General features: G+C 26.3%; 3 protein-coding genes across 3 annotated transcripts; 2 read left to right on the top strand and 1 right to left on the bottom strand.

Annotated features, from left to right (window-relative positions):
* Positions 1–30: 30 nt before the first annotated feature.
* Phum_PHUM373380 (uncharacterized protein) lies at positions 31–722 on the top strand (the record flags this gene model as incomplete). Its single annotated transcript, XM_002428230.1, has 2 exons — positions 31–40; positions 112–722. 2 exons carry the CDS (start codon positions 31–33, stop codon positions 720–722), a joined length of 621 nt encoding a protein of 206 aa, XP_002428275.1.
* Positions 723–1,217: 495 nt separating this feature from the next.
* Phum_PHUM373370 (uncharacterized protein) lies at positions 1,218–2,194 on the bottom strand (the record flags this gene model as incomplete). The annotated part of the gene is made up of 5 exons (XM_002428229.1): positions 1,218–1,232; positions 1,258–1,407; positions 1,490–1,696; positions 1,777–1,953; positions 2,171–2,194. The coding sequence occupies 5 exons, from the start codon at positions 2,192–2,194 to the stop codon at positions 1,218–1,220; spliced, it is 573 nt and encodes a 190-aa protein (XP_002428274.1).
* A 4,471-nt stretch (positions 2,195–6,665) lies between these two features.
* On the top strand, positions 6,666–8,945 carry Phum_PHUM373360 (tubulin beta-2 chain, putative; the record flags this gene model as incomplete). Its single annotated transcript, XM_002428228.1, has 9 exons — positions 6,666–6,701; positions 6,867–6,975; positions 7,065–7,190; positions 7,264–7,493; positions 7,587–7,754; positions 7,841–8,026; positions 8,108–8,247; positions 8,323–8,584; positions 8,701–8,945. 9 exons carry the CDS (start codon positions 6,666–6,668, stop codon positions 8,779–8,781), a joined length of 1,338 nt encoding a protein of 445 aa, XP_002428273.1. The 3' UTR covers positions 8,782–8,945.
* Between the last annotated feature and the right edge of the window lie 4,211 nt (positions 8,946–13,156).

Below are 13,156 nucleotides of genomic sequence, written 5' to 3'. Positions count from 1 at the left end.
ATATTTTTTTTTTGTTTAAATTACTGAAAAATGACAGATGGTAATGAAAGAATTTGTTATATTTTTTTCTAAAGCATGTCTGTTTCATTCCTTCATGAATAAATTTTTCAGAGGACGTGATCAGGCGAAGGCTTTTAATCGATGGTGATGGCACCGGTGATGACAGGAGGTTAAACGTTCTTCAAAAATTAATTATAAAATGGTGTACGTCAGAGGAATCTCCAGAAGAAAATCAATTATCTCTTGATAGAATGTTGGCACAATTAGCTTGTTGCGAACACACGTTTCGTAAATCTCAAAACGTTGCACAAATGAACGCTATAGAATTACAAAATTATCAAAATTTATCGCAAAAAATTAAAAACGATATACAGGAAGAGAAGAAAATTATTGAAAAAACAAAAGCGGCTTTGGTTGAAGCCAAAGTCGTTAGAAAAAATAAAATGGAATGTGATTTGTTGGGTAATGCAATCAATGAAGAACCAGATAGAAAAGAAACTGGTAAAAAATTAGAACAATTGAAGAATGAATTGAAAAATTTAAAAGACTGTAAAGCAATGATAGAAAAAAAAATATTGAAAAGAAGACAACAATTTCATGCATTGACTGTGACAATTCAACAATTAAGGGGAACAATAGAAGAAGATGATGATAATGATTTAAATATGGAAACAAATGATGATGAACCAATGGATGAAGACAACGCTATATCGATAAATTAATTATCGTCAAACTTTGTTTTTGTTCAATCGATTTGTCTTATCATATCGAAACTGAATTTTTTGTTATGACAATTATTTTATTATATGAAACCACAAGACATTTAAGTGTGTTTGTGTAAAAACAAAAAGTAATAATTAAACATTTTTTTTTTTTTTTACCTTTTTAAACAGTCACAGTCGGAATAATAATAATAATTTGTTAAACAAATAATAAAATTTTTTGAATGATAAGCCCAAGTTGTTATTTGTAATGATTTCTACCTTAAACTTAATCGAAACAAGTATTAAAAGTTGTCAGAATATATATTTTTTTAAAGTAATATTTTGTTAATTACCTTTTTTCCTTTTTTTTGAAAAAAATGAGAAACAAGTTGCAATTTGATAAAAGTAAATTTTAAAATAAAAATGTCTTATTTAATTACTTAAAAAGTTTTAATTTAAATTTAGACGTGTTTGGTACATGCCTTATCGTTAATGACACTCTCGTATTCCTCTTTAGCACATCATTTTCTTTATAATTATTCGAACACAAAACCAAATTAGCTATTTTATCTGAATGTATGACATCTTCGCTTTTCTCACATATCGAATGTGGATATAAATGATATAAATCTTCTGCTATAACTACCAAACTTCTTCTTTCCAACAAAATGGACATTGCGATCGATTTTGATTTTGAACAATCCTTTAAAAAACAAAAAATGATACATAAATACTCATGAATCAATTAAAAATTTTAATAATAAAATAAAATTTAAATTATTAACCTCATTTTTATCGAGAGGTGGATGAAAATTTAAAACTGTGTGTGATCCGCATGAGATTGTCGATATCACTGGAGTAAATATTGGTCCGTCTAAATGTCTCATTATTCCTTGATTTGGTAAATATTCATTAACCAAAACATGATTGGGTTGTTTTTCTTTAGGAAATGCATTTGTTTCTTTTATTTTACTCAAAACTTTATCTAACCACTGAAATAATTATCTCTTATCACACACAAAAGAAGTAACCAAAAAAAAAAAAAAAATGATAAAAAGTGAAATGTCGATACCGCTGGAATGTCTTCTGGAATCATTCCTTTTAAATGAGGAATCCCTCCCCAATTTTGTAATCTCCTATTTGATAAATTTGTCCATTTAGGCTTGGGAGAGCTGTATACGTTATTTAATATATTTTCTTCTTCTTCTTCGGTTATGAAATCAGGTACGTAAAATGCTTTATCAGGTATCTAAAAAAAATTATTATTATTATTATCATGTTTTGTGTAACGACATTACATTGATACAAAAAAAATTAATAAAATAAAATTACTCCATTTATTTTATATTTTAAATCCATCACGAATGAATGAATGAATAAAACAATTTATTTGACATTATTAAATAAATAAATAATAAAATAATACTACTCATGTAATTATCAAAAAATGTTTAAACTCGATTAACCGGAAATGAATATTTTTGAAACATTATTTAAACGGAAATGAAAAACGATACGTGTATTATTTAAAATTTCCTATTTATTTTTTTTACTAAAAAAACATTTTTAATAAATAATAATTTATTGATTAATAACTCCAAGTAATAATAATAATAATAATAATAATAAAAGAGATGCGATGTTTGAATTTGTTTTGTTTGTTTTCATTTTATTATTATCATTATTATTATTATAAGTATTATTATTAGACTGAAGAAAAATAAGTTTTTTTTTTTTTTTGTTTGTTTTGTATTAAACAAACAATGGCAGCATTTTTTAAAACTTTTTTTCCTTGTTGTTGTATAAACAAAATGAATTATATGACAGGTACCTTCTTTTTCTCCACTTCAAACCTTACAAACCTAATAGTTAAACAGTAATGTAATTATTTAATAACCTCCCCTCCTCTCTCTCCCAATCTTTACTTCTCTCTCTCTCTCTCTTTCTTTATCTACCTTTTTGTTTGTATCACGTTTGTTGTGATATATGAACATGAAAAGATTTAATTGATAGTAACAAAAATAATTAATTTAAAAAAAAAAAAAAAAGTGTTTGTTAAAATCATTCATTTATCATTATTATTATTATTATTATTATTATTATCATTATTATTATTATTATTATTATCATTATTATTATTATTATTATTATTATTATTATTATTATTATTATTATTATTATTATTATTATTATTATTATTATTATTATTATTATTATTTAACGTAAATTCTTTGGGATTTCAATAATAAATAAAACGTTTTTTTTTTTTTTTTTCTTGGCAAAATGTTAAACCGACGTTAAATATAACAACAACAACAACAACAACTTAAAGCTTCTTCTTTCGTCAAACACAGAAATAAAAAAATTTTGTCGTCGTCTGCTTTCAGTCAGTTCGGTTGTGTCTGCCGTTGAAACGTTTATGGGTGAACGCGTTTTGTAATAAAAATTTTTTTTCAATTATTATTATTATTATCGCGTAAACGTTAAAAAAAAAAAAAAAATTCAAAATGAGAGAAATTGTTCATTTACAAGCAGGACAATGCGGAAATCAAATCGGATCAAAGGTAAATCGATAATTAATTAATCAATCAATTAATTAATTTAATTAATTTTTAACGAACCATATTTTTTTGTCTTTTTATCGACTATATATATATCAGTTAATTTAATAATGATGATGATGATGATGATGATGATGTGAGTGTTAATGACCATGATATTAATAATAATAATAATAATGATAATACTCATAATAATTTAACAGACGTTAAAAGAAAAAAAAAATTTTCTATCTCTCTCTCTCTCTCTTTCTTTCTCTTAATTACACATATTCATAAGTGAAATGACACGCATAACATTTTCAGATCGTGGCATTAGATGAAAATTAATTTCAACAAATTTTCACGTTGATCGTTATAAAAAATTTTTTTTTTTTTTTTTTTTTTTGAATGACGTATTCGCCGTGCAAAATAAAATGATGATGATGATGATGATGATGATGATGATGATGATAATAACAAGAATAATACAAAATTATTAATTTAATTGAAAATGTATTTCATCATTAATTTTTTTTTTTTTTGAAAATAACTGTACTTAAAACAGGTTCATTTTATTATTGTTATTATTATTATTATTATTATTATTATTATTATTATTATTATTATTATTATTATTATTACTTTTTATAATGAAAAAAATAATGATGATAATGATAATAAAAATTTGAACGCAAGAATGCAAGACGTTGTCGTTGTCGGTTGACGCACGAAATTTGAAAATAATTTTTTTTTTATGCATTGTAAATTTAAAAAAAAAAATAAAAAATAACCGACTCGAGATGAATCAATCACCGAAACGGGTTCATTTTTTTTTTTTTTTTTGTATTTTCACCGTGAAATTTTGTTTCGAAGCAGAAGACAAAATTATTTTTTGCCTTTGAATCAAATAACGAACGAAACAAACGAGCAAATTGCAAATGGCGGATATATGCAAACGTGTAACGTACGTTAGGAAAAATAAATTTTTTTTTTTTTAATTATTTCAATTCTCAATACATTATTTATTATCATTATTATTTGTTTTATTAACGTTTCGATTTATTAATTAATAAATAAATAAATTTATGTACTTGAAAAATCGACGGGGGTTTGAATAAAAAAAAAAAAAAAACGGAAACCGATTCGATTTGAACTAATAAAAATCGCATTTTTTTCGAATTCATTATTATTATTATTATTGTTATTGACCTGCGACCCCTTTGACCTTGATGCATTTTCATTTTTTAAAACACTAATCATTATTATTATCATTGTTATTATTGTCGTTGTTGTGTTCGTTATTGAATAAAATTTTCCTTTTAAAAAAAAAAAAAAGCTCCTACGTTAACGAGTAACGATTAAATGTTTTTTATCAAATAAAGGAAGGGGAGGGGGCTCCCTAACGGATATCGCTCGAAATGTTCAATTAAATAATGAAAGGGGAGAGTGAGAAGGAAGAGGAAATGATAAGTCATAGAGTAAATAAATATTTATGTGTTTGTGATGGTTGAATCATTTGTTTTTTTTTTATATAAGAAAATAATAATGAGAGAAATACAGAAATGAAAGAAAAGATGGGAAGAGGAAGTCGAAGAAAGCAAAAGAAAGAGAAAGAAACAAAAAATGAAAAGAAAAGCGATGAGAGAGAGAGAGAAAGAGTGAGAGTGAGAGAGTGAGGGGGAGGAAAAACAAGGTTAAATCCTGTCTCTTATTATTATTATAAATACATTTATCGTATATTTAATGAGAACAAAAAATTATTCGTCACGTGATAAACTGACCATTGGAAAAAAACCCAACAACGACAATTCTAATTACACGACGATTTTTTTTTTTTTGTTTCCGTTTATTTTTAAAATGATTTATTTTACGACTCGTGTTTTTTTTTTATTTTTATTTTCGCGTCGATAAAAAAAAAAAAATAAAAAAGTAAAATTATTTTTAAAAAATTTATTTTTACGTTTTGGGGGGGTTAAGAAGTAAAAACAAGTCGGGGGGGGACTGAAAAGAACCGAAAGGGGGGGGAAATTTTGTAGTAAATAATTCGACGAAATTTGTTTGAAATTTAAAAAAAAAAAAAAAAATTAATTAGTCGAGTTTAAACATTTTCGAATAAAAATTTTCATCCACGAAATTTTTTTTTGTATCCGTTAATAAAATGATTGATTGATTGATTGATTGACTGATTGATCAAATTTATAATAAGAATTTTTTTTTCGTATTTTACCGACACGGAATAATAACTTTCATATGTCGCTTTAACCGAACGAACGTGGCTTTAGGCACAAATGAGTGATTAAAAAAAAAAAAAAAAAAAAAAAAACAGAATAAAACAAAATGGCGTCGTAAAAAAAATCTTTGCCTCTTGAATATATGCAACTACTTATAATATATTTGCAGGGAGATTTTAAAAAATTCTAGAAATGTTTAGAAAAAATAAATATATAAAATAAAATAAAATAATTTTTTTTTAAAAATGAAAAATTAAAAGAATAATAATTTTTTGGTTTAATGCCAGAAAAGAAATGATGGGGGGGGGGGGGAGAACCCCCCTTTTTCTTTTCTTTCTTTCCTTAAATAAAATTCTCACGTTTCAATCTATTTTTGTCATTTTTATTTAATGCCACGACGACGACGACGACGACCATGTTGTATTAAAAAAAATTTTTTTTTTTTTATCCCCCACCGTCTGTGGTTTTGTTTTGTCAGTTTAAAATTACATGTAAATAAATATCAAGTTACTTAATAACGTCAAATATATATATTTTTTTTAAATAAATAAATAAATTTTATTTATTTATTTGTATTCATGCCAATCATCATCGTCATCATTATTATTATTATTATTAACGGAAATTATTTACGGAAAATTTTACAAAAATATTTCGTGTTTTAACAACAACAACAACAAAAATCGATCGATATAAGATCGAATCGAAAAAAAAAAACGATATATCGATTGTGGTTAAGTGAATAAATTTCCTATTTTTTTTTTTTTTTTGTTTGTCACCTGACAAAATGCCAAAAGGATACAAACACGTTCTCATTTTTACACTTCATTTAATTTTTTTTTTAATGCCAAAACAAAAAAAAACGGAAAAACTCAATGAACCTGAATGAGAAGACATTGTGCAGAATGAATTCGTTTGTTGTTTTTAAATCAAATATTTTTTATTTTAAACTCGTGCACGTGGCAGAAGAAGAAAAAAAATAAAAAGGACGACGACGCTTTGTTCTCTATAGCAAACGTAACCTTTACATAAAAAAAAAAAAAAAAAGGTTAAAATTTAAAATGTGACGTTTACAAATTGAGAATCCATTTGCTTTGTGCAGGCATTTGTTAATTTTTTTTTTTTACGAACCGGAAGCTGTGCAACTCTCAAATCTCTCTCTCTCTCTCTCTTCAGTGCTTGTTTTTAAAATGACATATTTTAATCATGAAACATTTTTGACGGTCGTCAGAGCGAGAGAGAGAGAGAGAGGGGCAATGAAAAGTAAAAAACATAAAAATAAATTTTATTATTATTATTATTATTATTATTATTATTAATGGATTCTGTGACTTTCCGCATCCGCAATTTTTCAATTTATTATTTTTATGTTTTTTTTTTATTATTTTTAGTTTTGGGAAATCATATCAGATGAACATGGAATCGATCCAGCTGGAAATTATCACGGTGATAATCAACTACAATTGGAAAGGATAAATGTTTATTATAACGAAGCTTCAGGTATCACGATCGCGTACCGATTTTTTTTTTTTCCTACTACCCACCAATTTATTTATTTCACGGGGGGACCGGGGGTGTGTTTATTTCAGGTGACAAATACGTACCGAGAGCCGTTCTCGTCGATTTAGAACCAGGTACGATGGATTCCGTACGCGCGGGACCTTTCGGAATGTTATTCCGTCCCGACAATTACGTTTTCGGACAAAGCGGTGCAGGTAAGAGGGGGAGGGGGTCATGTACGACGAGGAATAATAGGAAATAATAGAATAACGGAAAAGTTTTCGGCAGGTAATAATTGGGCAAAGGGACATTATACGGAGGGTGCCGAATTAGTTGATAACGTCATGGACGTATTAAGGAGGGAAAGTGAAAATTGCGATTGTCTTCAAGGTTTTCAATTGGCACATTCGTTGGGTGGTGGTACCGGATCTGGCATGGGTACATTATTAATATCGAAAATAAGAGAAGAATATCCGGATAGAATAATGAATTCGTTTAGCGTTGTGCCTTCTCCCAAAGTAAAAAAAAAAAAAAAAATTAATTAAATTATCCAGTTTTTTTTTTCCCCCACGTGGAAGGAACAAATCTAATAATAATGATGATAATATAAGGTTTCAGATACTGTTGTCGAACCCTATAATGCCACTTTATCCGTTCATCAATTGGTTGAAAACACAGACGAAACTTTTTGCATAGACAACGAAGCTTTGTACGATATTTGTTTTAGAACGTTAAAACTAGGGTCGCCAACTTATGGAGATTTAAATCATCTCGTTTCCGTAAGTTTCATTTAAATAATAATAATAATAATAATGGTCGGATGAAGATAAGATGAAGGAAATTTTTTTTTTTTTTTTCTTGACAGGTTACCATGTCTGGAGTAACAACTTGTTTGAGATTTCCCGGACAGTTAAATGCTGATCTGAGAAAATTAGCTGTTAATATGGTACCGTTTCCGAGACTTCATTTTTTCATGCCTGGTTTTGCACCGTTGACAGCTAGAGGAAGTCAACAGTATCGAGCACTAACAGTCCCTGAATTAACTCAACAAGTAAATCCTCCATTTTTTTTCCTCCTTCTTCTTCTTCTTCTTTCCTTCGGGCGTTTTGGTAATAATTAATTTATTTTTTAGATGTTCGATGCTAAGAATATGATGACGGCTTGCGATCCGAGACACGGAAGATATTTAACCGTTGCCGCCATATTTCGGGGTTTGATGTCGATGAAAGAAGTTGACGAACAAATGCTTAACGTTCAAAATAAAAATTCCAGGTGATTTATTATCATCATCATTATTATTATCATTTTCAAAAAAAAAATTTACGATAATAATGATATTAATTATAGTTATTTCGTCGAATGGATTCCGAACAATGTTAAAGTTGCCGTTTGTGACATACCACCGAGAGGTCTTAAAATGTCGGCAACGTTTATCGGTAACACGACAGCAATACAAGAAATATTCAGAAGAATTTCCGAACAGTTCACCGCCATGTTTAGGAGGAAAGCGTTTTTACATTGGTACACCGGAGAAGGAATGGACGAAATGGAATTCACCGAAGCCGAATCGAACATGAACGATTTAGTATCCGAATATCAACAATACCAGGTCAGGTCCTCCCTACACCTAAGCAACGCAGCCAACATCGAAATACAAAAAAATGAAATCTTAAATAGAAACACGTAAAAGACATAAAATATAATTTTTTTTTTTTTTTTAAATAGGAGGCTACGGCAGAAGATGAACCAGAGTTCGATGAAGATTTAGCACCAGAAGAAACTGTGCCGGAAGAAACGTGCGAATGAAAAAAAAAACGACGAAAATAATAATAATAATAATAATAAAAATTAATCGAAAATAATTTTAAAAAATAAAAAAATTTTTTTTTTTTTATGTCCTTTTTTATACGTCCGAATCAAATAATAATAATAATAATAATAATAATAATAATAATAATGCAAATTCCTATAAAAAAAAAAAAAAAACGCGTTGACGATGACGATGACGATAATGATGATGATGATGGTGATAATAAAAGGAGTAAAATTTACGGTTTGAATTATCATTATTGCAACGCACTACTTTTTTGCACTTTGGTCAAGACTTATCATTATTATTATTATTGTTGTTGTTTTTTTTTTGTATCCGAGATAATGTTATTTTAATGTATAATTTAACCTGGTTCATAAATTTATTAAATCTATTGTAAACATACTTGGGTCATTTCGATGACGTTTAAATTTTTTCTTCTGCTTCTTCTTCGTTTTTCAAGATAAATAAAAAGAAGAAGCAGAAGAAAACCTTTCAAATCTCACCTTAATTGGTAAAAAAAAAATTTATTTGAATGCAGAAAAAAAAATAATTTTTACAAACTTTCCTTCTGGCCGTTAAATAATTAAAAATATTTTTTTTTTTTTTACCTTTAAATTATTTTAAATAAAAAAAATTTCTTTCTTTCTAATTACACGTTTCCCTGTTATTTAATTATTATTAAAAAAATTAAAATTTTCTTTTTAATAATTAAACATAGTGAAAAATTAAAAAATTTATAAAAATGCGCGAGAAAATAACGTTAAAGTTTCATAAAAAAAATATTTGACGTGTAATTAGATGAAAAAAAAAAGAAAATTTTCTTTCGGATTCGTTACATTTTTTCCCCCCCTGACACGTCACGTTTGAAATTCTTCCAGCCACGTTTTTTTTTTTTTTTTTCCGACCGTGACATCAAAATTTATTTAATTTTCTTTCCCCCCTCCCCGAAAAGAAAGAAAAAAAATTTTACCTTGTCATTTTTCTTTTTTTTTTTTTTTCGGGGGGAGAGAGGGGGGGCTAGAAGAATTCCAAGTAAAAACAAGAAACATAATAATTAAAAAACTTTTCTAAATAAATATAAAAAAAAAAAAATACATACGTTAATAAGTTGTTAATTAATTATAATTTTAACGGTTTTCGAAAAAATAATAATAATAATAATAATAATTTTATAACCAAATATAGTTTTGGATTATCCGTTAAAATTTACGTTTTTTTTTTCTCGCGTTTTTTCGCGTTTTGTGAAAGGCATTTTTTAAATAATTTTTTTATTATTTCCTTTTTATTCAAAACTCGTTTCTCATTTAAAACAAAAAATTTTTTTTGAATACAATAGAACCTGAATCTCATTGATCTTCCTTTTTTTTTTTTTTGTTTTAAACTCAAAATATTTTTAAATTTCCCGTATTAAAATTCTCTTTCCCCTCCCCTCCCCCCAAAAAAAAAGCCGTTAAAATGGCGAAAAATTTTTTTCCCATTCTAATTTTTTTTTTTTTTTATTATTATTTCATTACACGTTTTTAATTATTTTTGCTATGGTTATTTTTTTGCCGTTTCAATTTTAAATTGTAGCAAAAGCTAAAAAAAAAAAAACCCAAACGCACACACGAATTTTTCCATTAACAAAAAAAAAAGAGAATTTTCCTAGGCCATTTTTAATGACGTCATTAAAAGACGTTCAATCCTAGCAGAAGACTTCAAAGTGCGATACGTAATAAACGATTTTTTGTTTTGAATTAACCATCCCCCCTTTTACCTATTTTACATATAAATATATCTTTCTCGTTTAATTATCATCGATAATTCACCTGTCACCATTTTTTTTCCATCCATCCATTATTAATAATTAAGTGTCACGTGACACCTTGGACGGTCATCGAAATAAGTATGTTTGCATTTTTAAAAAAAAACTCGTTTTTTTTTTTTTTTTTTTTTTGTAATAATAAGTATTATGAGTACCTATTAACATCAATTGACGAACTCGAAGGTAGGTACCACTCGATCCAAAAAAATTTTTTTAATCAAATAAATATTTGTTTAAATAACTATTTATTTATTTAAATAAATAAATAAATAATCCGATAGTTTTCAAAGAATTTAATTTAAAAAAAAAAAAATAGTTAAATAATTTTTTTAATTGGCATTCGTTGACCCCATGACCTTATTTCCCTTTCGTACCTTTTCCCCGACGAAATTTTTTTACGATAATAATAATAATAATAATAATAATTATGAAAAAAATTTTTTATAATACCTCAATATTAAAAATATAATACCCTCTCTTTCATACATTCGGACACTCAATTTTTTATTATTATCATCATTTGATTTTTAACCTTTAAAAAAAAAAAAAAATGGCGTTCGTGAATTTTCATTCTTTATTAGGATTTCGTAAAGTCAAATCAAATCACCCAAGAAAAAAAAAAAAGAAGAAAATTTAAATTTTCCATTTTTGGTTTTATTAAATTACGTATAAAAAAAATTAATATTAATATTATTTTAACGTGTGACTACTACAATTGGATTTGCTAAATAATAATAATAATAATAATAATAATAATAATTGTAAATTTAACGAATTTAAAATTTAATAAGGGGATTCCCTTTTTTAAACTTATTTATTTATTTATTTTTTTTTTTTGTTTTTAATGATCCGTTATTCATTTTTCTTCCACGAAAGATAATTTGATGCTCAGTTCATTTTTTTTTTTTTTGATAACTCGCTTAAATAAATTAACCGGAAATAATTTTTTTTAAAAAGTTTATTATTGTTTTTCTACTTCCGGTTAAAAAAATTTTACTTTATTTTTTTTCGCGCTTTTTAAATCGTGGATTTTATTATTATTATTTTATGATCGCATCATTTTCGCGCCCTTTTTCCCACCTTCTTATCCTTTCCTATTTCCTTTTTCCCCACCTTTCTTACCCTTTCCTATTTCCTTTTCCCCACCTTTCTTACCCTTTCCTATTTTCTTTTCCCCACCTTTCTTACCCTTCCCTATTTCCTTTTCCCCACCTTTCTTATCCTTTCCTATTTCCTTTTCCCCCTTCAACTCCCCAACATTTTTTTCTTTTGATTCTTTTCGAAAAAGAAAACCTTGCACTAAATAAAACGAGGATATTGAGTTTATGTTGATATTCGACGACTTTTTTATTAATAAAATTATTTTTATTTATTTATTTATTTATTTTTTTCCTTGCGGTACAAGAGATGAGAGTAAACATAGCGGGATGATGAAAAAAATTATCATTTAAATGATTTTATACAAGAAGCAGACGATAAAAATGAATGTCAATTATTATTATCATTATTTATTTAAGTGTTATTAAAAACTTGAATTTTAATTTTTTTATTTTATTTTATTAACGCCAGAAATTTGTTTTTTTTGTCGTTGGCGTCGTCATCGTTTAAGAGTTTTATTATTATTATTATTATTTATAAAAAAAATTAATAAATTTTGAAAAAATTTAAGTAGAATAAGAAAATAAATATAAATAAATTTGACACGTGAAAAAATTATAAGCGAATAAGATGTGCCGAAATAAAAAAAATTGAATTTCCGGTTATTATTATTATTATTATTATTTATAAAACGGAAATTAATCGGGGGGGCACCGAATTTAATACGTCACGAAAATTTTTTTTTGTCGTACAGCATAAGTGCAAAAAAAAAAAATTATTTTGTACCACAAATTTATAAAAATAAAATAAAAAAATTATTTTTAACGGAAAAAAATACAAACGAGATCCTGACCTCGAGATAAACAATAAGAAGATTTGCCACGAGCGAGACCTTTTCCTTTGTAATTTTTTTTTTCTTTTGCCACGAATTATCGTGTGCATAGAATTTTAACTCACGCAAACGACAAATTTTTTTATTTACTTTGGCGACGTAAACACTGAATAAATACCCGGAAAAAATTTTTTTTGGTTTTTTTTTTTTTTTGATTCTTCAGCGACTCTTGTAATCATTTAGACCGTTAAAAAAAAAAAAAAAACCGAAAAGAATCAGAGCAGAAAACCGACTTTTGTAAATAAAAAAAAATTTTTTTTACAACAAATATTTTTAATATTTTTACGTAAATGAAACATAAGAAAATTATTATTATTATTATTTAAATCGACCCCCTCCCCTTCCGCCCGTTTATTACAAATTTTAAAAAATTTCGTTGTCTGACCCTTTCGAAAAAAAAAAAAAACCAATTAATGGAGTTTTAGGTATTTACTCACAAAAAAATTCGTTTAATGAATTCTAATTCCACGATTGTGTCGAAGGTTAAACACAAAAACCGTTAAGATAAATTTAAAAGATATTTAGACAAAAAAGACAATAATTTTTTTTTTTTCTTTTTGTTTCTTCCTTCACC

The sequence above is a fragment of the Pediculus humanus genome, genomic scaffold (assembly GCF_000006295.1).
Source record: "Pediculus humanus corporis 1103172107819 genomic scaffold, whole genome shotgun sequence".
Lineage (NCBI taxonomy): Eukaryota > Metazoa > Arthropoda > Insecta > Psocodea > Pediculidae > Pediculus > Pediculus humanus.
The sequence above is the reverse complement of the archived record's forward strand: the minus strand, read 5'-3'. Positions and strand labels throughout refer to the sequence as shown.